At 43.3% G+C, this 25,252-nt stretch overlaps 2 protein-coding genes across 3 annotated transcripts in view; both read right to left on the bottom strand.

Annotated features, from left to right (window-relative positions):
* Window positions 1-25,252, bottom strand: part of LOC120959241 (protein disks lost) — an 80,755-nt gene that overhangs the window by 28,012 nt on the left and 27,491 nt on the right. The window lies entirely within an intron of this gene.
* Window positions 1,603-24,065, bottom strand: LOC120959242 (brain tumor protein). Of its 2 annotated transcripts, none has more exons than XM_040382505.2 (3): window positions 23,920-24,065; window positions 17,605-22,483; window positions 1,603-17,261 (listed from the first exon to the last, which is right to left on the bottom strand). In XM_040382505.2, exon 2 carries the CDS (start codon window positions 21,582-21,584, stop codon window positions 18,369-18,371), a length of 3,216 nt encoding a protein of 1,071 aa, XP_040238439.2. In that variant the 5' UTR covers window positions 21,585-22,483; window positions 23,920-24,065; the 3' UTR covers window positions 1,603-17,261; window positions 17,605-18,368. The 2 variants fall into 2 exon arrangements, with proteins under 2 accessions (XP_040238439.2, XP_040238440.2); XM_040382506.2 differs by having other exon boundaries at window positions 23,856-23,960.

Below are 25,252 nucleotides of genomic sequence, written 5' to 3'. Positions count from 1 at the left end.
TGCACTCCAAAATATTCGGCTTGATGCCAAAATTCCACAATAAACTTCAGTGAGGTAATAAATACAACAAAAAAATCACCGAGATGAAACTCAAACGAACACTCCCAGCCACTGTCCCTGTGGATGCAAAGTAGATGGATCAATTTACGCTTTTGTGCAAAGTTTCGGTGGTAAACATTGGGATTGATCGACTCTAGCGAGAACCGAGCCACATTATATCTGTGTAAGTAACTGTGGCGACGAATTTCGATCAAGCTGCGATAAACTGAGTTTTAAATGTTGTGTTTGCCTTCCAAGCCTATTGCATTCCAACAAACTATATCAAATTCGGGTTTGTAAACAAAAGCAATACCATCATGTCCTTCTATTTTTTCGCCACAGTTTGCACACTAATGACACAGCTAATATTAGCGTTCGGTTTTACAACGTGTACAGTCGGGAGACCAACAACACTGCTCTGTACACCATTACACTGGCCATTTATACCGTACATATGCGCTTCATATTTTTTGCCTCCAACTTGATTTTCATTCGTTTTTGTTTTTTATTTTTATCCTCATCTCCCGTTAGTAACAACATGAATGTAAATGTTCAACAAGTGATCCACAAGATATGTATTTTACTTTACCAGCTTGAAGTTTTCGAGTTTTCCTTTTTGGTTTCAAAATTTAACAATACTATTTTACACGGAATTGTTGATTGATTGATTGATGTTAGAATGCAGAGAAGTCCCATACTGATGCGGGGACAGATTCATGCTCTTTTGCTTCTTGTATTAAAGTTTCGTTTAAAATGTTTGAGCCGATCTTCACTACCCATTTAGTGTGACTTTAATCGTCAGTGCTTTGGTTTATGAGTGTGTGTGTGTGTCCGTGTGTGACTTGTTATGTTCATTGATTCATTGAGTTTCCTGTTATTTCTTTCGACCACCGTCAACACGTGCTAAACAAGAACCTGGCTCATGCTTAACCACACACTAAATATGTCAAGCAGAAGTATGGTTGCGCTCCTTCTGTCTTCGGCGAGGGACTAACTACGAGCACACGGTTCGGTAAGCTACAGTTGAATCATGCAGATTTTAATAATGAGAATTTTAACATTACTGGCTACCCCTTTAAAAGATGAATCTGCTAGTCAAGATTCATGTAACGAACATGGCAATCGCGTTATATGTGCACACACACACACACGACAATGGTTGCACAACGTTTCTAATAGTGTGCGATCGCCCTACGATCAATGCGCGCGTCTGCAATAACATACCTTACTCGTGTACCTGTGTGTCTTGCTAAACGATGAGTTTGCTACGTTTGTTTCGTTTGATGAATTGATCTCCTGTTTTACCATCGTAAATGCTGTTTACGGATTGTTTGGATATTTTTTGTTTTAAAACGTCACTAGAGTAAATATAATTGACCATCGGAATTACATGTTGATTTATTTCAGTGTTTTGCAATTTCCTTTGCGATTTGCTCCCTCGTGTTTCTGGCCCACCGGCCAACCGGAACCGCCGGCGACCGATGCGCCAGATTCCCTAATAGTTATGCGGCTACATCCCTTCCTGCGTCATCATCTTCCGCACAGACATCGTCGTGAATGGTGTTGTTGTTTTTTTTTGTAGAGTTTTTAATATTCTCAAAATGTTTTCCAACTACGCTAAGTTCACCTGATAAAAGCAACGCGAGAAAAATACCGTTTTACTCATCGAGATGATGTGCGCGCGCGATGGTGGTGGTGGTGGTGTTGTTGGTGTTGTGAGTTTCATTTGATTTCCTTTTCCTTCGTGTAGCATGCTAGTGTGTGTGTTTTGATTTGAAATTTGTGCAATACAATGCGCGTCAGTGTGTGTATTTATGCTGTCCGTGTAGTGTACGGTATCGGGTTGTTATGTTCTGAATTATGCTTTCGCTTATTGTGTTATCGAAAGTGAAGTGCATTCAATTAACATACTTATGCTGTGGAAACAATCTTTACGGAGATATGTAATTGAATCGCTGCGTAATTAATAATCCCTTCGTAGTAGTGCATTCTTAAACAAAACATACCCAAACAGAGCAGTGCAGCAGAGCATGGGGGTATGCTGCGCTTCCTGCGTATTCAGCATCGCACCAGCCTCGACTATGTCGCACAGTATGTCGCTCCAAGATATGGCCAAAAATAGAAAATATTTCTTCTCACCCTCCGCCCATGTGGGAAGTCGTGTTTTAGAAGACGTGTTTTTTTTTTTTAATTTATGCTGTCTCGCTCGTACATAGTTATGTGTATTTATCACCCCGTTTCATCCGTCGTTCTGAGGGTTAGTTATGGCACAGTCCCACACTCACAACGGCGCTGCGTTAGGTCTTTACTCAACAGCAACCAAGTGAGGAAGTAAGTACGACGATTAAAACATTAGTGAAAGGGAAATTTGATTCCAAACTGGGGGAGGAATGGGAACGATAAAATGTTCTTGCTTTCATGAAATTGAGCTACGATGGGGGGGCCAACATAAGGCCAGGCATTCTGCACAGGCAAGAAAGAGTTGCCAAACCAAGAAGAGATACTCCCTCCCGCTCGCTCGATGTTAGTATAAACGTTCTAAAATTTCGAACCCATGTTATGGTCTGTTCTTTGCTTCCAGTCACACGCGGCGGTGCTGGTGCATGTGAGCGCTGCGAGCGCATCTTCATTCCTTTCACCACGATCATATACGCCCCAAAATGGAGGATCGAGGGAAAGCAACATACAACAAAAAAAAAACTAACACCAACTCTACTGGAGCAACCGAGGCCAAGTGAGAACCGGGCCTCGAAGGAATGTATTCCATCAAATTTTACACTCGATCATTCTCGCGCCCCATCACGATCATCCAATGCACATCAGGTTCTCGGGTGGCGGTGATGGTGCTCGCGGGGCCAAGTGTGCTGGTAAAGTCGTTAGCCACATAAAAAGGAAATATGCGAAGCGACGCTCAGGCAGCGAAGGGTGAATCGAATCAACACGCTGGAACGAAAGCGTATTGGAAGCCACCACACACTGGGGCAGTGCGCAGCACACAATATATATAGCTGGAGCAGCATGTAAACCAATAAACTCACACACCAACGAACGTGCCAACGTTTTCTCTACCGAGCGTGTGTGTGTTTGGTGTTGGTTGAAAATGTGCGCGCGGTCCACGAGAACGCGTGGAAGTGCGAGGATAAAACGCGCTGCTTCCTTTCATTTCGATTTCACACAGTACGATGATCTCTGTTATGGATTATATATTCTGGTTTGGACCATTCTGCCTTCCATTCCCTGGGGTTTATCCGTATCGTAAGCAGCCTGCCGTATAGCTAGCGAGCGAAGGAGAGATAGAGAGAGAGAGAGAGAGAGAGAGAGAGAGAGAGAGAGAGAAACGGAAAGCAAAAGGGAGAAAATACACGGCGATCTTAGAAGCCGCGATCACTCACTCCTCTGCCCAATCGGTGGCGCGATAGCGATGGGAAAATGATTCCAAACATGTACACTTAACCGAGCTTCCTTCCACCTGAACCTCCTCTTCGCTCTGCTCTCGCATATGTATACCAACTGCGCGCGCCACTCTTCCGCATCGGATGAGACGCGAACTTGGGGTTGAAATAAAATCACGAAGAATTACACCAAGTAATCCCCCCCACCGCGAGAACCAGAATTAACTTCGCGCACGCGGTTCTCCGGTCCATCCGGTCCCGCGGCTCGGCGACAGACAGTGGATTAGCGGGAGCGCGCGCGAGCGCAAGCAAGACAAAAAGCGTGCGTAGCTTGTCGCGCTCTGTACGTACATGGGACGCGCGTCCCAGCAGACTTGATGCAGGTCAGCGACACGCGCGCGCACGCCAGCAATCGAAGGTGAATGATTCCGTATGCTACGACGGACCGGCCGGTGCGCGCTTGTATGCGTGCTTTGGTGCACACTCACCCTTACACACATACGCAAGATGATGGGGTGGTTAATGCTTGTCAGCGAGAAATGCTGGACAGTAAACCACGCTGCAGTAAAGCAACAACAACACCAAAAAATGCACACAGATTCCCTTCGAAGCAGCGACTTTGAATCGGGTGCCGCCTTCAACTGTCGCCGAACCGGTAGCGGATTTGAAACAAAGCGCAAAACCCCGCGCGAGTGTGTGACCAGGGACGATTCCGGTCAATCGCATTGCGAGATGATGCGATGGGTGTATAACAAGGCGACAAACAAACGAAACCGGATGACCATGGGGTGCTGCTGCTGCTGCCGCCCTGCCGACGGTGGTCCATCGTGGATCGCAGGGGCTACACCATACCACACACAGGGTCACCCCACCACACGCGTCGTCGCTCATGGCAGGCGTTCTCGTCCGCACGCAGAGAGTGGTGCTCGTTACACATGAGCACTCCCGCTCTCGCTTTACTACACCCCCCCCCCCCTCCCTCCCGCTAAATAGGAAAGGAAAAAAAGCATCTCGTGCCACCCCGCATTAGCAGCAGCGTGTGCTCTAAACGCACGCACACAGTGTTGTGACACAACGTGGAGCAGCTCTCGAGAGCGGCGTGAAAAAAAAGACACACAAATGCGCGCGAAAAAACCTCGCGCGAAGCGGAAATATCGTGCTCGCGCGGTCAGGGTGCGCGCGTGCAAAATGTGCGCACCACCGCACCACGCGGTTTTTCGCAACAAACGAATGTAAACCGCTAGTTCAAGTTCACGTAACGTAGATGACATAGTTTGGCGTTTGCTTGCCTTTTCAATGCGTGAATGTAATGAAGTGGAGGAGCTCGGGGAGAGAGAGGGGGGGGGGAGGTTACTTTTTAACAATCGATGAGTTTGGCAAACGTGTTTAAAACAGCTTTACTGTATCCAATGGCATGAGTGAATTTTCTTCCGTTTATGGATGTTTGGTGCCACTCTTCAATGGAGTACGGATATGCTTTTGGCATGTGCTATCAAAGAGTGGAACATCTCCCAAAAACTATTTTGAAGAAGCTTCAATAAATTAAAGCCAGTTAAACGCAGCTGCCGGAAACGCCAGCCAACATACACGTCCCCACACACACACACACATATACACACATTTCTATAAACATGTTTCTACGTGTTGGAAACCGGTTTGCATTGGATATTCCATAAGTTCTTTTTTTTCGTAGCGCTGGTCGAAAAAACCTGATCGCATCACAGCTGATCGTCCACCGAAGTAGTAACAGCATGTTTCATCATGCTTATTCTTTTATCAATGAAAACTTGCAAGAACGGGTTTGGGGGGGAGGGAGCAACATATTAATGCTAGCCGTAAGTGGCGTTTTTGGGATGCAATATTTTGCGAGAAAGTATCGTTTGCCTATTGTACCCTCTCACCAGCTGATAAAAAGATGCAACTTTTCAAGGCCAAATTTCATTGCAGACCAACAAAATCCACCATGATCGGGGGCATTATCAGAAAACGATCTTCAATAGTAAAATAAGGCCCAATAAAAACACTCAACCGCGTGCCATTTGGTTTCCATTTCGCTCCCTTCAAATGTATACCCCAAAAGCATGGACACACAGTGCTCAACAGGAGTGCAGCAAACAGCCCGCCCCAGGCCTGAGCTTATGCCGTTCGCACACACGCCCGTTCAAACCGCTTAAGAACGTGAGGTTCGAGCCGCCAGTCGCCAGCCGACACACGAAAGACGCGAGTGCAAATAATAATCCAACTCCAGCGACAGTCACACACGTAGCCCGACTTTTGCCGTTTGGCAACGCGTACGTAATACGTACGTTTCTTTTCCGAGGCACCACCGGGAGGCACCAGGCAAGAAAAGAAAGAAAAAAAAACACCCCAAGACCTACACTGCACATTGCACATTTAACATGCACAAAAAAAAGACACACAAATTCGCGCCATACCCACATGGCCTGGTAACAGATTTCGGTTTCATCAACAAACGGCAACGCCATGCATTCGAAAGGTGGCGCGAGCGGCGGTGGCGCACTGTTTGAAAATGGTACCACCAACACGCAAAAGCCAGTCTATCACTGGAAGAAGAAAAAAAAACATTCGTTCGGGGCATTTGCTGGATGGCTGGCAATGGGGCTCACTTGTGTGACAACGCATAGTGTTCGAACGAGGGGATAAACAAGAATAGACGAACGGCAAAGAAAACGCCCAAGAAGGTTGCTAACCGGCGCGACACGCTACCACCTATGCACGGCTCTTTTGCTGATGCGGAAATTTATCCTCTGTCAGGCATGGAGCTGTTTCGGTGGTGGGCGACCACGGTGCCTTAAATAACTCTGTTTTTTGTTGTTGGTGCAAACGTGTTGTGTGGTTTATGGAGGATAATGTTTTTTTTTGCGAAACAATTATCACGTTATCATCATTGTATAATTTTACATATCTGCCAAGTAATCGAAAACTATCAACAATTGGATTTACCGGAATCGACGCATTTACCTCTTGGGCTGTGAGTGTCTTTCACTGGAAAACATGATAAAATCTCGGCCATGCTTTTCAATATTGGGCAAGATGATTGAGGCAATAGAGAAATAACAGAAAAAGGTAGTAAACATTGGACAATAAAGTAAACAAACACTATCCGAAGCAGCACCCACCAAACACGGCTGAAAGAAACCCGGGAAGAAAGTGAAATGTGGCCAACAGGATTAGAATGTGAGCAAGAGTGAAATGGAAAAGGGAAGATGAGAAAAACAAAATGAACAGCCTACTCCCATTTCTTTCTTGCTGTATCTCATCTCTCTTCCGTGTTGTACTCTCGTTTAGCTCACGCATACGCATTCAGCCTTAGGTCTCTCGCCTTTGGGCTGGACACGATGATGATGACGATGAGCAGAGACCCGTGGGTGTGTTGGGTCATGATAGGGGAGGAAACGTAAAGTAGTTTAACTTGTTGCAGCAGTACCACCACTCTCGTTTGGCCCCAATATCTTTGCCATGCAGCGCTCACCCCCCCTCTGTATCTCCTCTACTTCTTCCCCTTCTTCTCAGTGGCCTGTTGGCGATGAGCCGGAAAAAAGTGTTACGTTCTGCTCCGTATATCAATGAACCTCATAGGCAACACGGTACGAAGAAAGCGAAAAAAGTTATCAAAGAGAAGATATAAGAACCTCTTCAACGAACCTCTTAGGCAAAGGGTGAGGAGGCAAACCTGCACAGATAGGAACGCTCACAAGGACGGTTGGGAGGATTGATTGATAAGTAAGGCAACGGTGTTTGAATCAGCCCCATTTAGCCTGTGTTGTGGGGGACCAGCTATCGGACAGTGCCAAATAGACAAACGTTGTTCGCTTTTTTGTAGACAAACATCAAATATTCACATGTCAGATATAAATGTAAACAAAACTCGGACACCATCGATTATCGCGCGTGTTCCACAAACTTATCATTCCACAAGGAGACTCTTGCTGCCGATGGTTGAGAGGTATACCAAAGGCAAAGCAGCACCAGCCTACCACTGCTCGCCCCGATTCATTTTCGTTCCATTTGCTTCCTCCCATCCTCCCGCCAATGGTGCAAGGAAACCGGGAGAAAGGCGAGACGAGAAAATTGGTGAAAGAGGAAAGTGATATCATGACACATATATCGAAGAAATGTGTGCTTTCTTTCGTCTGGGTCGGGGTCTCAGTTATGTGCAAAAGCACAGCGCGGCGCGGCTCATGCAATTCATGCATTACATAACGTTACGAGAGCAAGTCTGGGCCAATCTTGAAAGCGAGCCAGCCAGCCAGTCAGCCAGCTTACCAGCCACCCTGCTACCCTGCTTGGTCTGCCATGCCTGCTTGGTCGGTCACCTTACACCGCCCCGCTGTTAAACTGGGGCTAGATGAAACCGAAAGCTCGCGCACACTCACGCATCTCAGAGTGCGCGGATGGATATCTGGTAACGGTCTGGAGAGACGCCGGGAGCATATTAAATGCAATTAAATAATTGCATAGATGATACGATGCTTGCTCCTACATGCACCTGGCCTTTTTTTGTGCGGTCAAAACAGCACAAGTACTTTTGATATCACACAAACAAACATTTCATTTTAATTAAGGTGAAACAAAAAAGTCAGCACTTCTTGTCGTGTTTGTGTTTGTCTTTGTATGTAAATGTGTGTGTGTATGTGATTTCAGCGGTTAGAATTAAATTTGCATGTAAGATTGTTTGTCTGCTACATTTCACATTACTACCCGAGCTTTTGCCGAGTATTATCCTTTGCGTTGTACAACGGGTCTGGCTGAATTCATTTCCCCTTAGAGTAAAGTAGATAAATTCCCTAAACAAGTTATCAGAGCTATCATGTGTTTCCCCCCTTTCCTCCGCGTTCTGATCTGATTCCAATATGATGAAAAAAAAAAGCAGCTGAAGACACAATCGATGTATCACCATCCCGCGTAAAAATGTGTAGAAACCCAATAAAATGCGCTGTTTTGCTGTTCGTTTTGCTGCCCAAAGAATCGGATTACATTCAATACATTATTTGCATTTGCTTGTCTCTCTGTGTCACAACAATCTAACATCGGTAGCACAACGTGAACATCCTTCCAGGTTAGTTTCCCTTTAAAATTGCATCCGTGCGTACAAATGGAGTAATTTATAACTAGTAGAAATTATCGTTCCAACTGCCCTTCTCCATTTCACGCGATGCTTTTCCTTCCAAATATATTCGTAGAGCGCTGATCTTTACGCTGACACTCTAGTTGCACCATACATGCGCGCATCCTCTTTCCTGCGCTCGACTTATGCTTCCTTTCAAGATTGCGAGTGTTTTTATTGTTTTCCTGTGTTTGGTTCTCTGTGAATGGAAAATCGATTTGGCTTACATTCATGTACAGAGATGAGGAGTAGACCAGGGTGGGGCGGAGAATGTTGTTAAGTAGAGTTTTGCGTAAAGTTTGCATTGCTACATTTTTTCACTCCATTTGTTTGTTTGTTTGTTTGTTTGAAATCGTGAATACAAAAATATATGTATGTTGTATATATAATGTTATTTATGTTGTATGTTTCTTTAGTATAATGTTTCACATTCCCACAGCGTTCGCTCACAATCCCGCCAATTGTTGTCTTCCTAGGAACAGTTACTTGTGCCTGGAGTTTTTTTTTCCTCCCAAAATGTGCCTTCTTCCTTCCAGCTGATTATACGTCCCTCAGCTCACAACTACGCGATAGTAATAATAAAATCAGAAAATGGTAAATTAACCACCTCACCCATCGGCAAAACGATCTATCAACGAACATTGGCTTGTATTGTTTGCACGTGTATTATTGAGTATGCTTTCGTTATATTTCTTTAACCTTCTCATACACACACATATACCCCAAAAAAGAACATATCATTTCATTTTCCCGTCTTGCCCAGCTTCAGTTATGTTGTGTATACTGTATATAATGCAGTTTTTTTTATAATATGATTGTTTCGTGTGCCTAATTTCATTATCGGTATAACGTTTGGAACTACTTCTACGAGACAAACGCTTTACAACACATGCTTCACTGTTCTGCCAAACATTTGATACATGATAGCAGCAACAAAATATGCTTACGACATTCCTCGGTCTGTCCGACAGATTGACCCCATCATATCAAGCGTATAACATTTCATTTCTTATAGTGGCTGGATGGAGACGTTTCACAAAACCAACGTTTTAGCTGCATGCCAAAAAACAAAAAAAAAACAAAACAAAACCCTCTACATACTCCATACACGCAAACGATGGGGGCGGCACGTTTACCGATCAATGAATGGCGTACACATCCTTTTTAAAGTGATTCCCCCCTCGCTTTCATGCGTAGCAAAAGTTGGCTTGTAATTTGTTCTTTCGATTTTCATTCGATGTACTCGATCGGAAGATCTCAGAAAACGATCAAATGTAATATGTAATATAAAACTGTTCCCCTATAGGACCCCGCGGCGTCCAGAGTGGAAAATGAAACGTCGCATATCGCTGACGAAGTATCACAGGCCTTTGGCTTAAGGTCCTGGTATTGGATAAATTAAAAAGACTACCGGCAGATAATGTAAATGAACAATCCGAATCTCACCATAAAGATCATCGAAAGAAACCTAACTACAATAACAATTCATTTTAATGACTTCATTACTCTTACTTCCAAATGATCCTAGCACCTTGGTTCGAATGAATGCGATCATTCGCCGAATGTGTGTTTTTTTTTCTTCTTCTAAGTGCAATTTTCAACAGGATAGTCTTTGGTTACAACGTCCGCCATCTTTCCGACATCGGCCATTGGAAGTTGTCGATCTTCCGTAACAAGTATTCGTTCAAAAACGCGTGCAACGATAACGTGGTCTGAAAACGGATCTTACGATGACGATCGAGATAATACGTATGAGCTTGATCAGTGGAAAACATAGAAACACGCATACGCACCACCATAACAGAAAGAAATGAATCAAACGCGTGATGGATGTGTGAAGGAATGAAGAGTTGGCAAATGTTAAAGGTACAAACTACAACGAACGCAAAAAGCATGGAAAAACAAACATGTGATGTATATGAGACAGCCAGTAGTGTGTAGTGTGTGCGATTTTATTGGTGAAATGACTCTGAGATGATGATGATCATGATGACGATGATGATGACGATGATGATGATGATTATCATTAGAGTACGATGGAGATGATAGGGATGGTTATGTTAATGATAATGACAACTACTACACTAAAGCCATATTGGCAATATTCATGTGGATGGCGATAAGACTAGAATTGGTTAATGTTTTACATTCGGAAACAAACTTTACGCCGCACACAGACCGACAGCAGCGACGGCGGCGTCAGTTCAAAAGCAAGACTTTCACTTCAGTCTTTCTATTTCCTCTTCTTTTCCCCTTTCCGAACACTATTTCCTGACGGATAAAACAGCAAACACCGGAAAATAGTTCTACTCAATGTGCTTTCTCAAACAAACAGCCCCCGCACTTAGTTGGTTGGATTCATTGCTGTTTTTCTTTTCTTCTTCTTCATATCTTCTTCTAATTGTTCTGTTGGCTTGAAGAAGTCACATTGGGTTTGCTTTGGGTTTTTAACAGTAACGCTACCCCATCTATCTCGCACGAGTTGCGTGGGTTTTCTATTGTTTCGCAAAAAGACGACGAACAAACACACTTTGACATTGTTTTCTTCCGAAATATGCATTATCAATAATGAGTATAATTCTAATAGCAATAGGAGTAATGATAATAATAATAGTAATAATAATATAATAATGATAATATTAATCATAATATTCGTAATACCGTTCATCCAAAAAACCGAGAAATGTTTAATGATTGTGATTATGTTTAGTTTGTTGCTCCACTTTCCATCTTTCTCTAGTAACTAATAGAGAAGTGTTATGGTTATTTGGCATTTTTAGCATTCTAACATACAATTCGATCATATTTGCAAATAGTTTTTTCTCGTTCCTTGCGCTCATATCAATGTCGACACATCGCCGATCGCACACTCGTGTACCACCGCAACTATACATCATGCGCACGCCTGCTAGCGCCCATTCTAACAGACAGTAGTGTATCTATGTATGTGTGTGTGTGCATGTATGTGTGTAGATTGTTGTTTTATATTGTTGTTCCCCGCCTAAGGACGCAAAATGTTTACGAATATTTGCGCTCAAGTAATGCTGAACTAACTGCACTTTGCCTTCGTCGGAAACCATCACTGCTGCACGTATTTAGTTAGGTAGCAGGATGCAAACTCACTCTGGTGCAAACAGCTGAAATCTCATTTCCTTACAACTAGTCTCTTTCCAGTGCTGTTGGCTCTAGCATTACACTATCCTTTGCCATGCAGTTACACAGCACGATACCGTGTGAAAGCTATGGTAGTAGCACGATCAATATTCTTATCACTCTATTCACTGATGCATCAGAACCACATTCATAATAATTTCCTTATCATCATTCACTTTACCACACCACGCAATTGCGTCCACGTGCGTGATTTGCGTAAACTCAATTGCATAGTGCGAGTGCGGTTGGTGTGCGCGTATAGAAATTGATGTCTTTTTCGTTTTTCGTTTGCAAAAGGATTTCCCACTAGTTTACTTCGTTCGCCACTCTCCACAGGATGTCCTTGTACTGTTATCCATCTGAAAGCACGATCAATACTATGTCGTCCCGGCAATATCCATTCTCCAATCGTTCATATTCCGATTCTGATGCTGTATGATAGTATTTAAGATTCCCTATGTTATTAAGTGTATATGCTTCCAAAATATTACATCTTGGAACAGCACAGTGTATTCTAGCCCTCCTGCGGATATTTCTCATATATCCCCGTAGAACAAGTGTTTATGTTTATCCCACCCAAAAATAAGTAAGTTTCCAACTCGTACTTTCTAATTGCTAAATTCTTCAAACATACAAAGAATGACAGTCTTTTAGTAGAGTATTTGCATCCCTTGGTTCTTCTTGTTTTAATGTCTTCTTTAAAGTACCGTTATTTGGTTTTCTCTTCTTCTTCTTTTGGTAAATAATGTTAAAACGTAGCAGCGCGTAAGCATTCAATTGCTTTTACTATATCATATAAAGTTAGATTCAAGTCTCTAGGAGATAATAAGAGAATTCATTCTAAACGTTCAGCAAAAAAAAAATAGCATAATAGAACAAATAAGATTTATTATTATTTAAACATGGACAAGAGTAAGCACAGCGCAATACACATATGGTAAAGTAAATAATGACCAAAAAGAATATTATAATACTATTTAATTTAGCTCCGGAAAATTCACGAACAGTGTGCAACCCCATCTTTATTATTAGCGAACGTCGCGTATTGCCGTTTTGACCGTTTTGCTGGGCAATAGCAAAAAAGGCTTCTCAAAACGCACCAAAGAGTTTCTTTCATGTCATCTTTTCCTTCTGTATGGTACATGCAAATTATCCTTGTAGTTATATGCTTCATTTTTTTAGAGGAATGTTACATTGCTCAAACCCATTCTGATGTTTAATACCAAATGTTCTACCATGGAATACATGCAAGTAGCTAATGATCGGTTGTAACACTAAACAAATCTACAAATAAAGCATACACAAAAGAGAGAAGAGAATTGGCAAACCAAAAGCGTATTCGTTGGTAAGTTATTGATCTTTATGAAGGTTCAATTTTCCATGGAATCTTCACTGAACAGCGAAAGGTTCATCGACAATCTGGACATATTCGTCGAATTAAAGTGTTGATTTGATGTAGGTTAGTTTGGTGGTTTAGTTTTTGAGGATGAGTTAGTAAGTGTGTGAGGTTAGTTGATGCTAGTGAGAGCATGAATGTTAGTATTTGTTTAGTAGTGTGTAAATCAAAAATTTCAGCAGAAAATATAAGAATAAATATAAGGAAAAAAATAAACAAATTATGAAATTTGACTAAACAACACTTTTATTTACCTTTTAAATTATCTTAATAAATCATCAAAAAAAGATATACTTAAAAAAATAATAATAATCCGTATAAACTCCTAACAATAGCTTTTCGCTTTTCGGTCGATATGAACGAAGAAAGTCATTGCGAGATACGAGTAATGAACGAGAAAACTAAATAAGTTCGAGAGAAACGCATTAGCGCTTTCTTTATCTCCGTTTCTGTGCAACCGCCTTGCAACTAGAATTGATGTTCTTTATATCATTTCAGTTTTAATAGCATTATCAGTCAATTGCACGTCAAATGTGAGTGCATGGAGTGAATGTTTGCCGTATGCAATAACGATGCTTCGCGCCACGAACGGTTATGTGGGCCTGCTGTACTGGTTGACTTTTGATTACGTAGTTACACCATTGCTTGTTCAACATGTAGTTTGTTTGTTTTTTTCTTCTGTTTTTTTTTACTATTTATCTGGCAAGCGTGATCTATTGCTGTCTTGCAAGACATTATACGTTGCTGACAATCGAGCCTGGGATATTTAATCGTTTATCGAGAATTGTTTCTAGATCTGTTCACACTAAATAAGCAAACTCATCAAACTCAAAAACTTAAGCATTATAATTTAACAACACAAAGATCAACATAACCAACAAACATCGGTAATATAACTAAATACTATTAGCTTAAAAAGGAAGGGCTTGCGATTTGGGCATCGAGCCGTCCTGGGTTTAAATGCAGTAAGTAGACGTCTGGTTTCGCTAAAACCTAATACAAATGAAATGCTAACATAAACTATGACAAATACTCTACGGCTCTACATCAGAGAGACACATTACGAACAGCATCAAGCTCAGACCTGTATGGACACTTACAAACGTAAATTACAAGAATAATAATAATAATAATAAAACACGGTCCTGGGATATGGATATCGAACATCTTAGGCTAAATAACTAGATGTGTAATGTGTATAAAATACTGAACTCTTACGTTAAGCACACGACAGGGGATTTAAAAATAGTGTAACAAACGATCATCGACAAGCGTATGTGGTCCTATTCTTTGTTCTAATACACAAAAAAAACAACAGAAAATTTATTACACAAAAACTCATCAAACGACAAGATAAAACATTTCTTAATACTGCACTGTATATATGAGGAGTGGTCAAATTTCTGTTTTACGCCATTGATCGAGTTCCATGTGTATGGCAATCGCGGTCGATAAAAAAACAATCAGTTGCGATATCCATCTGTCCATCTCCATCAAAACTCAAACGCATTTCTTGAAACTATTTTACATTACTGTTTAAGGAAATGTGCTCAATGCAGGCAAGTTTTCTCTCTAAAACTGCCGTTGGCTTTTGTTCGTTGCAGGTTTAATAGATTGGATTTAAATTCTTTGTCACGATTTCAAATAACACAAAATAAATCTAAGCTCATTCTATTTTACGTACTGTGTGTGTGTGTTATTGATGATGGAAAATGGAAACAGTATTTCGTAAATAAAATTGAATTATGCGAAAAGAAGTTTACATAATTTACAGATAGCACACACATGAAAAAAGTGGAAAAAACGCACTCAGACTGGAACAGAACAATAGAAGAGAGCAAAGTGTGAGCAAACATTATATAAATAAGAGACTTAGAATGGGGTAAAACAATGCAACATCGTACAGAACTAAAATATGAAAACTACAAACAAATAGGAATTTGAACGAATTCGACGCACCATTTGTCACTTACAGTTTCATTGATCACTGTTGATCGCGTAATAATTCTTTTTTTTTTTTTCTTTTTTCGTTTAACAGCAATCTGAGGCTGTTCGTCGCGACAGATGATCAGCTTGGAGCAATTGTTCGTTGCAATTAGGAAAAGATAACAAAGAAACTCAATTCGCCACATTACGCCTTTCAAGAAAAAAAAAATGCATGCAAATTCCAGTGTAATCACCATCATCGCACAGTTTTGCTCATCCGTTGCTTCTTGAAAGGGTACACTGATTTAACAATTTATCTAAATATTTCCTTTTAAATATACCTACTAACGTTTAGTTATGATTTTTATGTTGATCCACCGTTTTCAGCTAGTTTTTTTTTATCCTAGTGTATTTCATAAGCAACCAATTTTTTTTAGTTCAGAATTGTGCTTGGATTGGCAAAGGAAGTGACTTAAAGTGCAAATACCTTTCAAACCAAGTTCTGTGTTGAAGAAGTTTTTTTTGTAAAAAAAAGAGCTTGATTTTGCCGTTAATAAGTCATGAACCAATAAAAGGGTACGGCATTCAACAAAAAGATTATAACTTTCGCCTTACGCTGTACGAGGTAAGATTAACTTGTAGGAATAATAGTTTTTACATGCAATTTTGGTAATTTGTTGTCTTTGTTTAAGTAGTTCCCGACGGCTTCGAGAGAGCAATATCTGCTTCGGATTTTAACCGCACACAAAAGCTTCAAATAGTCTATTACAATTCCGCTTAAACCAATATACGAAAGCAGAGTTTTAATTATTACGTACTCGTATCAATATTACATTGACTCTTTTGATGCAGTTGCTGAACGTCATCATTATCATTATTCCTAGAACGTGCTGCTGCTGGGCACAAAAGATCAAATCAGTTTCTCTCCTACTGTTTGAGTACCATTCGGGAATGGTGTCTTATTGAAAACGATCGCTTGGATCCACATTTCGTAAAGTTTGTAGGGCTCTTTTATGAGAATCGAGTCATTTGTAAAGGTTTCGCAGTTAAAAAAAGTATACAGAACACGATGCATTAAAGACTAGTTATTACAATATATTAAGCAAGGACTAAAACATGTCAACAATAGTCTTCTGCGCAGAGCAACTCAGTCAAATTGAAAGTACCTTATTTGCGACTACCGCTCAACGAACTGTAATCAAAGTTGCCCTTAGTACGAACTTGATTCAGTCATTCTCTCATTTCGATAACCTTTTTGGGATGCGAACGTTTGCGCTATCCTTGCAATGTTAAACAAAATCACACCCCATAATGTGGTTGCAGTCGCCAAAATGGGGCATTCCGGCTCGTTTGCGTTCTATTTTTGTTGGGGTGTTGCAGGCGCACCAGCCAACGCTGCATTATACACAACATAAAAGTTATTGTTCAAACAGTTTTTGTCGCACAGATAACACAATATAATAATAATAATAATAAACGTAAAAATAATTATAAAAACAAACAAAAACATAGTTGTACAACGCGCAATTTAAATAAAACACGTTATCTGCTACAGTTGAGAACCTGGGTGGGATCTAATCAACAGGTCAAACAAACACATCTTACTTGACACGGATGCTTCTTATGACCGTATCCGCCTTCTATTTTGTTGATCGTATCTCCTCAGCTGATCGGCACGTTGAGCGAAGATCCTAGTAAAAGGCTGCCTGTGCTAAGGACGCACACTAGACGTTTATGCTCCGACGTTTGCGGATAACGTAGAAGCGTTGAGCGTTGTTGGCTGTCTATGTTTTGGCGTTATCGTGAATAGTTTCTGTTGTTGCTACTCAAACGTGTTAAGCGCACCTCTTTTGACAGTGAACGTCTTGCCAGGGTGTGTGTGGTATGCGTGTCTGTAGGTGTTAGTGTGGTATTCTCTAGCAGTTACAGTAGCAGCACAGCTGGCACACACATTTTGTGCTAAATTCGATATGTCAACAACAATCTCGCAATTTAGGAAGCGCATGATGACAATTCTATCTCATCCTTTATCCTTTTCTCTTTCTGTCTATTTGCTTTCTTGTCTTCCTAGCGCTCTTCCGTTCTTTTAACGCCTTTGTTCATCATGTAATTGCGCCACGTTATTATTACCGTCGCCTAACTTTCACTATACTTGACAAAGATGCTTAAATTTAACGATGCTAAAACAATCTTTTCGTTTTCAGTTGACTGTTTTGTTTTTGGAGATCTGAAATACAAACGAAAATGGGAATGGAAAAGGGAAAAATACAATTATTAGCTCGTTTTGATAAGTATAATTAGTATTGCTCAATACACTTTCTTCTAACTTTGAGAAGATTATGAGGATCATGTCTACCCTATCTAAACCCTAAGCATACATTTTAAGATCAGAAAAAGGAATATAGATTCACTTATGCATTGTTATCCTCAAACTCTACTTAAAAATGTTATCGAAAACTATGATTCCGTAAGATTTATTATAAAACTATTATTCTAACTAGAGCAGGCAATTAAGTCTGTATTATGTAGAAACTAGTGATACAAAAAGCATTGCTGATATTTGTGCTTACCTGTTTGATTCAGTACAAGTCTGATTGTTCGATGCATATCCTTCTGAGCATTGTGTTGAACTCGTTAGTTGCTAAATACACAAGCACGCGCACACAGTTTAACATACATTCATACGCACATATATATAAACTAGCATATATATATATATACATGTATGAAAATATTTTCAGTTCTTTACACAATCCTGATAGCCGTAAAATGTTAGACCACTGCAGATTCATTTCACTTCTGATCGTTTGCCTGTTCGTCCTATGCATGTTGATGTTGGCATTTCACACACCACGCTCTGGAGAATTATGTGGTATGCTTGAATTCTTCGCTTCCGGTCGGTGCTGGCGATACATATATCTTTTATGCTAGCACCCAACACAATTCAATGGGGTAAAGAACTATCACAAATCTCGTCGATGCACTTTCAATTCGAATTTCGTTCCGTTTGCACAATAAAAGCGGATAGCGTCCTACAGATGTTCCACGAATAAGATACAGCAGCATAGAGATAGGTGTCGTCAGTAGAGGAGGGTATGTGTGCATGTTTGTTTGTTTGTTTGTTTGCTTTTTAAAATGTCAAACTATTCTTACGGCTAGTACAAAATAACACATAGGGACATTCATGTACATTCACCAACTGTGTTGAGACGACCCTTCTCGCTCTGCCACATCATTTGCCTTCGGTACTGTCTGTCTGTAGGATGCCTACCTCTTTTGGCGGTTGTCATGGAAGATGTCAGACTTTGGGTTGAAAAGGTGCAGGCGAATGTATTTACAGACCGATCGGAGGCACCTGCACGTACCGGTAGATGTACAACCGGTAGTCCTTGCTCGCTAGCACCACGCTGCCGTCGTCCATGAGGGCCACATCGAAGCACTGGGCGTGCTTCACCTTACTCTCCATGGCCGATACTAGCTGCCCGTCTTGTGTGAAGATGGTCAGGTTGAAGTTGTTGTGATTGTCCGCGATAAGGATTTCGCCACTGGCATTAATGCCTACGCCAATCGGGTAGTTGGTGACACCCTCGCCACCGATCTGCCGCAGGAACTGACCCTCGTAGTTGAACACCTTCACGCAATGTGCTCGATTGTCGCTGATGAAGATCTCCTGCTTGTCGTTGACTACAACCCCGTTCGGGAACTCGAGATGCTTGCTGCAACCAAACTTCTGCAGCACGTTGCCGGACTGGTCGAAGATGATGACACGCATCACCTTGCACTCCACGACAACGATACGGCCCTTGCTGTCCACGGTAACGCCGCGCGGATGCTGCAGGATGTTAGCGCCGAACTTGCGCACAAACTGGCCATACTGGTTGTAGATCTGAATTTGGTGCGTCGGCGAGCGCTCCGTCACGATGATGTCACCGGACGTACGCACAACGGCTACACGGTTCGGATAGAGCAGCTGACCGTCGCGCTTGCCGCATTCGCCAAACTGGAACTTGAAGCGACCCTCCTTATCAAAGATCTGTATCCGATGGTTGTTGGTGTCGGCGACGATGATGTCGTTCTGCGCATTTACCGCCACACCGCTCGGCTCGGTGAATTGGCCTTCCATCACGCCGAACTCGCCGAACTTGCAGTGATAGATCATCTTCTGACGCTTGATTTGGCTCTTGGGCGGGAACATTGAACTTGACATCAGCTTCGCCGTAAGGTCGATCATCGCTGCCGATGTGTCTTGCTGTCCACCGGCACCCGAACTACCGCCTCCACTGCCTCCACCACCACCGCCGCCTCCACCGCCAATAGAATTCAGTGGAATAGTGTACTGATCAGAGAGGTTGTTGAACAGATCAGTTCCACCTCCATTGCTCCACTTTTCGTACGCATTACCAATAGGCTGCCCAATCGATGGCTCTCCAACGAATGGACCGAGACTGTTAGCACTGTTGAACCGCTTGGAGATCAGGTTCGTTGTATCGAAAGCTGCCGACAGTCCGTTGACCATGCTGGATCCTGTACCGCACCCGCTCAGCGGAGACGTCGATAAACCACCACCGTTCACACCGTGGCCACCACCGTTCACCAAAGAACCGCCGAAGGATCGCTGCTGATGCTGATGTTGCTGATGCTGCTGATGGCGCTGGTGCGAGTGATGGTCGAGTAGGTGTGCTCCACCACTGCCACCGTTCATGAGACCATCGCCGTTTCTCATATGATGGTGAGACATCAAATTCATGCTGCCGGTACTGCTGTTGGATGGGCTGGCACTGCGATTGCCTCCGAGCAAAGAACCTCCATTCGTAGTTGAGGTGGGACGTGCAATGGGTGGCTGTTTCGTCGTGACGCTGGACAGGTCTGCATTCGAGCGAATGTAGCCGTAGGTGTTGCGGACACCGATCTGGATCGCCTGATAGTTGGAAACAAACTCCAGCTCGTACGAAGCCTGCAGGTCGTGTGTGATCGCGGGGAAGAGCATCAGCTTGTTTTCCATGAACTTGCGCAGCATGATCGTCTCGGAGGGGCCGGCACATTTCGTTAGACGCTCGACAAATTCGCAACTCTGCAGCATCTTGTCCACATGGTCCTGGCTGCGATTGAGCAGCTCCGACTGGGAGACCGTCTTTGCGTTGTAGAAATTTTCCAGCTCCTTCTGCAGCTCCGCCTTACGCTCATCCACCATCGAGCGGTAGAACTGGTGCGTATCTTCGATCTCATTCTGCGCCTTGTGATACTGCAGCTGGATACGCTGGCCGCTGTGCTCGACGTTCTTGATCAGCGATCGAAGGTCCTGTGCCTTGGCGCGCACTTCCGACACGGTGTGCAGCAAGCTTTCAATCTGCTTCGGCGTAGTGTCACTGTTGTGTTCGCAATCGTGCAGCCCATTCGGATGGTCCAGCAGCATACAGTCCTTGCACACCGGAACGCTGCACGTGCGGCAATAGAACTTGAGCAGCTCGCTGGGATGGCGCTTGCAGAAGTAGTTCGGTTTATTGTTTCCGCCCAGCAGACCACCGCCCAACCCGGATCCAATGCTGCCGTTGCTCAACAACCCGCCAAGTATCCCACCACCACCACCACTGCCAAGGCCGTTCGAGAGCAGCAAATCCGTTCCCAAGCCGGTTGATTGCTGCATCACGGCCGAAAGCTGACTGTTGACCTGGTTCATCAAGCTGTTGCCATTGCCACCGCTGCTGCTGCTTGTGCTGCTGCTGCTACTGCTGCTGCTGCTACTGCTACTGCTGCTATTGCTGCTGTTGTTGTTGTTGCCGTTGTTGTTGCCAGTACCGTTGCCATTGTTGATGTTGCTGCCACTACCAGGGGCCCCGTTAGAAGTCGGGGGCGTTATCACGTTGTTCATGATAGATTTTACCAGGCTGCTAGCATCGTCCTTGATGGTCAGATTGAGCGTGCTGAGCCGCGGATGGGCCGAATCGAAGCCTCCCATCTGGAGCATTTTGCCGCCCGTGCCGCCGCCCAGAATGCTGCCGGCAAGTAGACCGGACCCATCGAGGCAGCCTCCCAGCAATCCGCCCAGCGTTGGCGTGGTCGGAGCAGTCGTGGTGACCGTGTTGGCCGCCATCGTCCCGTTGGCGAGCGATCCAATAGAGCCGAACGTGTTGACACCACCGCCGCCGCCAACAACACTACCCAAACCGCCGCCCGTAATGCGGTAAACTGAGTGGCCGTCGAAACAGTGCATAAACTGGTGTGCGGTAACGCAGTTAGCGCACAGAAAGTTGTCGCAGTCCATACATTTGGCTACCGCATCCGATTGCTTACTTTTGCAGCCGGTGCAGCGCGGAAACAGCGATTCCGACGAGCCGTTGTTCGACTGGGCGGACTCAAGGCTGGAGGAAGTCGCAAAATCGTCGCAGATGGCCGAATCGCTGGCCGGCGGGGAGGAACCGGTCGTGCCAGAGCCACCGCTCAGCGTTGTTAGCGGAGAGTCCGACAGGTAGTCGGCGGGTTCACCGAACGAACCGATGGAATTGGATGCACCCGGTAGCGAATCTAAGGATGGTGTGGGTGATGTGGCCATTGTGCATCCAACATTAGAGCCTTACACTCCCGTTTTCGTCAACCGTGCTTGCTGCTTCACCACCAAAAAAGGAGTGTGTTTTCTGATGGCGCTTTTTTGCTTGATTTTCACTTTGCACTATAAACCATCCAGCACCGTAATCAGCACACGTGTGTACGCACTAAAGCTGTGTATCCTTCTTGCAACATTCACACATCCATTCTCAATATCATGGGCGTTTGATTTTTCGTTCGCTGTACCACACCAAGCTTATCATTAATGACGCTCCAATTTGTATGCTCACACGTGCACTCCAAACACTAATGCATTCAGAACTGCTTCACATTCAAGGAAACAATAGACGGAACAAACGCCAAACCCATTCAATTCGGGGGGCTGACTTTCAACAAAACTGTTCCTTTCAAGCAGGAAACTAATAGACCACGAACACAGCACGCATACACACGCACATGTAATGCACACACACACACACACACAGGTTAAAAAAAAACACCGTCTCCTTGACAACGATCGGGGGTGTTGTTTTCGTTTCGTTAGGGGGGTTTTGGAGCACTGCAAACTGCGTGTGGATATGTGTGTGTGGAATTGTGTTTCCGTTTTTCCCGTTCTGACTTGAGACGCGATGTCGTGATGATTTCTTCTTCCGCTGCGGTTCTTCTCTCACTTTCTTACGGAAGGAGTATGGTTTCTTCTCGTCGTCACGTTAACTTGTTTCTTTTCGTTCTCTACACCACACTTGCGACAGCGATGCGAGAGCACTATTCATATCACTTTATCACAATTTATCGCACTTTTAAACCACTACTACTGCGCCTTGCTTGCCACCACACCAAGAGCAATTGTTTTAAGCTGTATTTTGTTTTTTTTTGTTTCTCTGTCGTCTATTTCTACTAATTAATCTATGTAAAAGCAAACAAAAACACATTAGTAAAATATGCAACGCATGTGGTTCCACAGCTCCCATTCGTTTAGTTTAGCACGCATCAACAAAGAAAGGCATTTGCACTCATGATAATAACGAGTTAAGTACTTAAGCTTATTACACAACTCTGAAGGACACGATAAATGAACGAAAAATATTATTGTGAAAATATCTATTTTCTTCATTTGCTAGAATCACTCACAAAATGCGCCATCGGAATCCTGTCCCACAAATACCACAAACAGTCCAATCAATTTTAATGGGACAATTTTTTTTTAATTTCATCATACTCCTTCGCACTAAAAACGTGTTGTATCTATTATTGACATCATTATAATCACCCCTGAATCACATTATTGTATCAGAATTTATCAAACACAAAAACCATTTGAACAAAAAACCTCACCAAACATCTTCTTCGTAAAGGGCAAAGAATTTTATTGCTTTTTTTTAGCAAAATCATTCAAAAAAAAACTATTGCGTTCTGCATTGATCACCACAAAGAGATAAGACGGAAATTGATACGCGACACACCTCTCTTGCTCTGGTATCACATCAGGGGGCTTTCAGCAACAAATGCTACCCGAATGAAGCGGCTGCGCTTAAAATGCCCACTCTATTTGCTTCCTGTTGCGCTCTTTTTTTTCAAGGATATACCCAGAGTAACAGCAGACGATGCGGCAAACTTCGCACACACAACGAAAGCGAGTATACCACGTCTCTTTGTTTCACCTCTGACGTCGTGCGTACGTACAGTCTCGGTGGTCACGACGGTGGTGTGCTGCTGAAACCCTCTTTTGTACCCGAGGAATGAAAAATGGTGCACACACAAACATATGGCTACACAATCGCGGTTGTTGCAATAAGAAAAAGTCCTTATCACTTGTTAGATAGGTTGATATCGTTCATAGGTTTTGATTTTTTTAAACAACACAGCAAAATGCCTTTCTTTGAAGAATGTAGTAAGATGAGCTAGAATTTTAGTCAGCCTTTGCACGATTTTTGACTGTGATTGATAGAGTTCACGAAGGCCACGGGAACTAACATTGACCCCAGCTATCACACATGCACTGGATGTATCCATTCAATGCCTTCACTGATTCGCACATTGTCCTTGTCTGAAGCTCCTTTGTGCACCACAAACGCATCACCACTGTTCTATAGCAAGCCGGGACGAAATACCTTCCCCAAAAAAGCAATATCCTAAGCTAACATCCCACGAAAGCACGGGGAACGTTAATTTCGTCTCAAATCTTCGCCTTTGCACTGAGAATATCCTTAAAAAAAACGACAGTCGCAAAACCATTTGCAAAATCAAGCCCAAAAAACACACACACACACAAACACACCGAACAAGGCGCTTCCTTGCTGGGCTTGTTTCCTTGAACCGCAACGCACGCAGCGAAAACTCACGCTTGCTCTTAGCTCGACGGGCTCTCAAAACTGAGTGACGGTGTAGCAAAGTGCGCTGCCGTTTGGAACCGGAGTTTCTGAGAAAAGCGTCCCACCATTGCTCACCAACAGAGACAAACACACACACACTCATGTGCATGCAGAGGTACGCGAATGCGCACATAAAGTTAGAGCGCCCTCATCATAGTGTGCGCGCTCTCCCGCACAGCTGAAGGCGCGTTTACATGTTGCAGGGGACGTGAACGCTGCTCACAAAATAAATACACAACATTGAACCGAGGTAAATAGCGTCCGGTACAGCAGCAGTTTTGTTCAATTTAAATGCAACCTATTTTGAAACGCCTATTTCACAAACCTTCGCTAGAACAAAATCGTACTCTCTGTTTATTTATCCGTGTCTGTTGAAAAAGTGTAAAAGGGCCGGCAGCGGCTTTGAGAAGCGTTTGCCGTTTGCACGCACACTACCACGCCCGAGTGCGCACATCTACCGCACACATTCGAACAGGCTAGCCGCACCGCTTCGAGCCTTGCCGCTCCGCGTGCGGTTTCACTACGATTTTTTTTTAATTTTCTTGCGAGAATATCGAGATTAAAACATATTTAATCCAGTTTGGTAGCGTCCAAGAGATCGAATTAAATGTTTTCTTTTACAATCTTACAATCAATCTACAAACGGCACTACAATTCACCGCGCTGCGTGTTGCTGTTTCCTTCTTTCGCTACTATTTTGTCTCTTTCCATCTAACACGTCCGCACATCCCAAGCCGGCATCGCTTTAACAACGCAACGCGACGACGGCAAAGGGGCAGCTGTATTTGTTAGCGCCATCGTTCTTTCGCTAGGTTCGTTCGTTGGACATGCGCGGTAGAGCTGCTGTTGGTGTTTGTGCGGATTTTGTTTGTTTATAGCCCGCACTGTTTACTGAGCAAGGCAAGGTTTCAGGTGTGTGCGTGCGTGTCTCTAAGCGAGCGCGCGCGTTTGTTTGTGTGTGTGTATTACCAACACTGAGATGCCTTTGTATTACCAACACTACGATGCGCTCGTCCATGCGCTAGGGTTCAAAAACATTTCCAGCAGACGCAGTTAAACAAAGAATTTCCGAAATACTTCTGACTCGTCGTCTGGTTCTTCACTTCCCCGGCCGGAGAACCTTTCCGACCCGCGCACCGTTCCCTTGCATGAACGCACACATGCAGCGGGATGAAAAAGTGCAACGGTTTGAATAGTGGACATTTGTATCTTTTTGAAAGCAAGCTATTTGTTAGGTACAAAAGAGTTTGCAAAAATAAACTATTTCTTGAATGGTTTAAGGTTTAAAGTAGCTGGGAAGTTT

This window comes from Anopheles coluzzii, chromosome 3 (genome assembly GCF_943734685.1).
Source record: "Anopheles coluzzii chromosome 3, AcolN3, whole genome shotgun sequence".
NCBI lineage: Eukaryota > Metazoa > Arthropoda > Insecta > Diptera > Culicidae > Anopheles > Anopheles coluzzii.
This window is presented reverse-complemented; position numbering and strand designations above follow the sequence as displayed.

What these genes read in the sequence shown, in the direction of transcription:
- LOC120959242 (XM_040382505.2), bottom strand. Translation starts at nt 21,584, where the DNA reads ATGGCCACATCACCCACACCATCCTTAGATTCGCTACCGGGTGCATCC.